Source organism: Theropithecus gelada, chromosome 9 (genome assembly GCF_003255815.1).
Source record: "Theropithecus gelada isolate Dixy chromosome 9, Tgel_1.0, whole genome shotgun sequence".
Taxonomy (NCBI): domain Eukaryota; kingdom Metazoa; phylum Chordata; class Mammalia; order Primates; family Cercopithecidae; genus Theropithecus; species Theropithecus gelada.
In genome coordinates, this window is record NC_037677.1 from 98,138,217 (window position 1) to 98,141,249 (window position 3,033).

General features: G+C 48.3%; 1 protein-coding gene across 6 annotated transcripts in view; it reads right to left on the reverse strand.

Annotated features, from left to right (window-relative positions):
* Positions 1 to 3,033, reverse strand: part of POLL (DNA polymerase lambda) — a 10,748-nt gene that overhangs the window by 3,357 nt on the left and 4,358 nt on the right. For all 6 annotated transcript variants that reach the window (XM_025396209.1, XM_025396207.1, XM_025396204.1 and 3 more), the window contains 2 exons: positions 2,255 to 2,428; positions 1,533 to 1,661 (listed from right to left, as the gene is read on the reverse strand). In XM_025396209.1, the coding sequence (XP_025251994.1) occupies positions 1,533 to 1,661; positions 2,255 to 2,428 (303 nt within the window). The remainder of the gene's footprint in view (positions 1 to 1,532; positions 1,662 to 2,254; positions 2,429 to 3,033) is intronic.

The window sequence follows — 3,033 nt, forward strand, 5'->3', positions numbered from 1 at the left end:
AAACATAGGTTTAGTTTTTGGTTGGGGGAAAATTTATGACCAGGATTACAGCTGCTGTAGTTGTCTTAATAAGAAGCCAACTATGAGGATACTCCAGCTTAAGAAGAAAAACAATAAATCTTCCTTTTAGGAAAGCAATTATGTGAGAAATCTCAGAAAATCAGATGAGATTGAAGTTATATTTTAACTTTAATTACTAAGTCACATAGCTCAGTTACTAAAGAAACCCAAGCGGACATGAAAGATTAATATAACCAGAGGTGAGAGAGCCTTTTTTTTTTTTTTTTTTTTAAGACAGAGTCTTGCTCTGTTGCCCAGGCTAGAGTGCAGTGGCGTGATCTTGGCTCACTGCAACCTCTACCTCCCAGGTTCACACAAATCTCCCTCTTCAGCCTCCCAAGTAACTGGGATTATAGGCATGAGCCACGGCACCCTGCTAACTTTTTTGTATTTTTAGTAGAGACGGGGTTTCGCCATGTTTGCCAGGCTGGAAATTTTTGTGTTTTATAGAGACAGGGTTTCACCATGTTGGCGAAGCTGGTCTCGAACTCCTGAGCTCAGATGATCTGTCCACCCTGGCCTCCCAAAGTGCTGGGATTAAAGGCATGAGCCTGGTCTTAACTCAATCTTTTTTTTTTTTTTGAGACTGAGTCTGGCTCTGTTGCCCAGGCTGGAGTGCAGTGGCCAGATCTCAGCTCACTGCAAGCTCCGCCTCCCGGGTTTACGCCATTCTCCTGCCTCAGCCTCCCGAGTAGCTGGGACCACAGGCGCCTGCCACTTCGCCCGGCTAGTTTTTTGTATTTTTTAGTAGAGATGGGGTTTCACCGTGTTAGCCAGGATGGTCTCGATCTCCTGACCTCGTGATCCGCCCATCTCGGCCTCCCAAAGTGCTGGGATTACAGGCTTGAGCCACCGCGCCCGGCCTTAACTCAATCTTGATGGCGCTTTCTTCCAACCCCAAACCAAATCCTACTGACGCTGTGCTTTTACACCAACTCTACCCCAAATCCTGAGCCAGCCTTGCGTGGGCTTTAGAAGGTCCATGCATCTGAAAAAAGACATAAACCTTTGCACATTTGTGCATTTTGGGGAGAATAGAGTCCACAGTTTTCATCAGGTTCTCAAAGAAGTTGGTGAAATAAAAAATAAGATAAAATAAAATAAAACATTAAAAACCTCTGCCCTGACCCACCCTAACCTCAAGTAATACAGATATAATCTACCTGTAATCTAACTCTAACATTAACCCAATCCTAACACCAATCAGTCTAGAATCAAATCCAAGCCTAATAGGCCTGACTACTGAGAACTAGAATCTAGAGGGCTGGTGTTACAGTTCTTTCCTACCAAAGCCACCCACCCCACCTCTGGGCCTGGAGCTTCAGTCTCAACTTGCTCTGTGATCAACCTCTGGTGACCCAGTTTCCTCTGCCTGCTGCGCTCCCCAGCTGAGGAGTCGGGGGTTCTTGACTTTGACCCAAGACCTTAGAGCAGGACCTGGCTGTCCTCACTGCTCTAGGACACCCGCTTACTGTCTGCTCAATCTCTGTAGCCTCCTCCCTGGGCATGCGTTCCAGGAAGTCATTGTAATGCTTCAGGCCAATGGCCTGCTGGGTTGTCAGGGAGGCCTGGCTGCGGATGTCTTCCAGACTTCGGAAGCCCTGGAAAAAAGCAGCCAGATGGGGAGCTGTGAGGATCCAGGACCAATGAAGAGGCATGAGTGAGCACACACATGAAGCTTCCATCGCCCCAGGCTCTAGGGAAGGCTAGAGGCAGGACCAACCTAGGGGTGGTTGGGTCTGTACTCAACAGGACTTGGGAAAGGCAGGGGGCATGGGAAACATGCCATCATCCAGCCCTGCCACCATCCTAAAATACTCATTCATGATTCCATCAGTCTGAGGATGGGCCTTGTCATCTTCATCCTTACCAAGCTGCCCTGGTGACTGTGGGCAGAGCCAGGATTGGGAACCACTGCTCTAGACATGCAGTGTCAAGGCCTGGCCTCCTCAGGAAGGCCCTTGCTGGTCTGGGGAGACAGAGAAACATACTTCTTGTCCCGGTCTACTCCTTCTTACAGATACCAAGCAACAAGGCTGTTCTGGGAGCTGAGGGGTCTATATGAGTCCTGGTCCCCTTGAAAAATGGTCTCCCTATACTGTGGGTGCATTTCCATCAGAACACAGGGTAGGGAACTCTGGGGCAGGAACTCTGAGACAGCAAAACTGAAGTAGGGGCTAAGCCAGGGTGTGACCTGTTGGTACCACATCCGGGCAGTCTTGGTCCCAGCTCCCCAGATGTTGGAGAAGAGCTCCAAGACAGGCACACTCTCACTGATATGGTCCAGCTTTCGCAGATGCCCGCTCTCCAGGATCTCTATGATTTTCTCAGCCATCCGCTTCCCAATCCCAGGGATACTGCAGGCCTCCTAGAGGAGGAGGAGGCAGAGGCAAGAAAGAAGAGTGAAGAGATGGAAGTGGTAGAGCCAGTGGAAAGAAAGCTGACTCCTCTAGCAGATGCTGGCGTAAAAGCCCCCGCTGGCTGCTTGGCAACTGTGTGGCTATGTAAATCTTGGGTGTAGTTGAAGATAAGAATTTTGGATAGAATGAGGGCTGGGTAATTTGTCTTTTGGTTCCCAGAAGGATGGAGACCAGCAGTAAGAAGTAGAAAATAATGATGATATTAGTCACCACCACCACCACCATCACCATCATCATCATTCCAACAGCAAGAGCTAACATTTACTGAGGGCTTATTGTATGTCAGGTCCTGTGCTACAGGGACCATTTCACTTAATGGTAGCCCCTTTTTACTAATGAGAAAACTGATGCTTTGAGAGTTTAAGTAACTTGTCTGCAGTCACACAGTTAGTGAATGACAGGAACCAGAGTTCAAACCCTGGTCTGTTAGGCTTCAGAGTCTAAACTTCTTTTTTTTTTTTTTTTTTTTTTTTTTTTTTACACGGTTTTCCCCCTTGCCCCCCGGGCAAGCGGGGGCGCGAGTCCAACAGTCACAGAAAACATATCCTCCTGG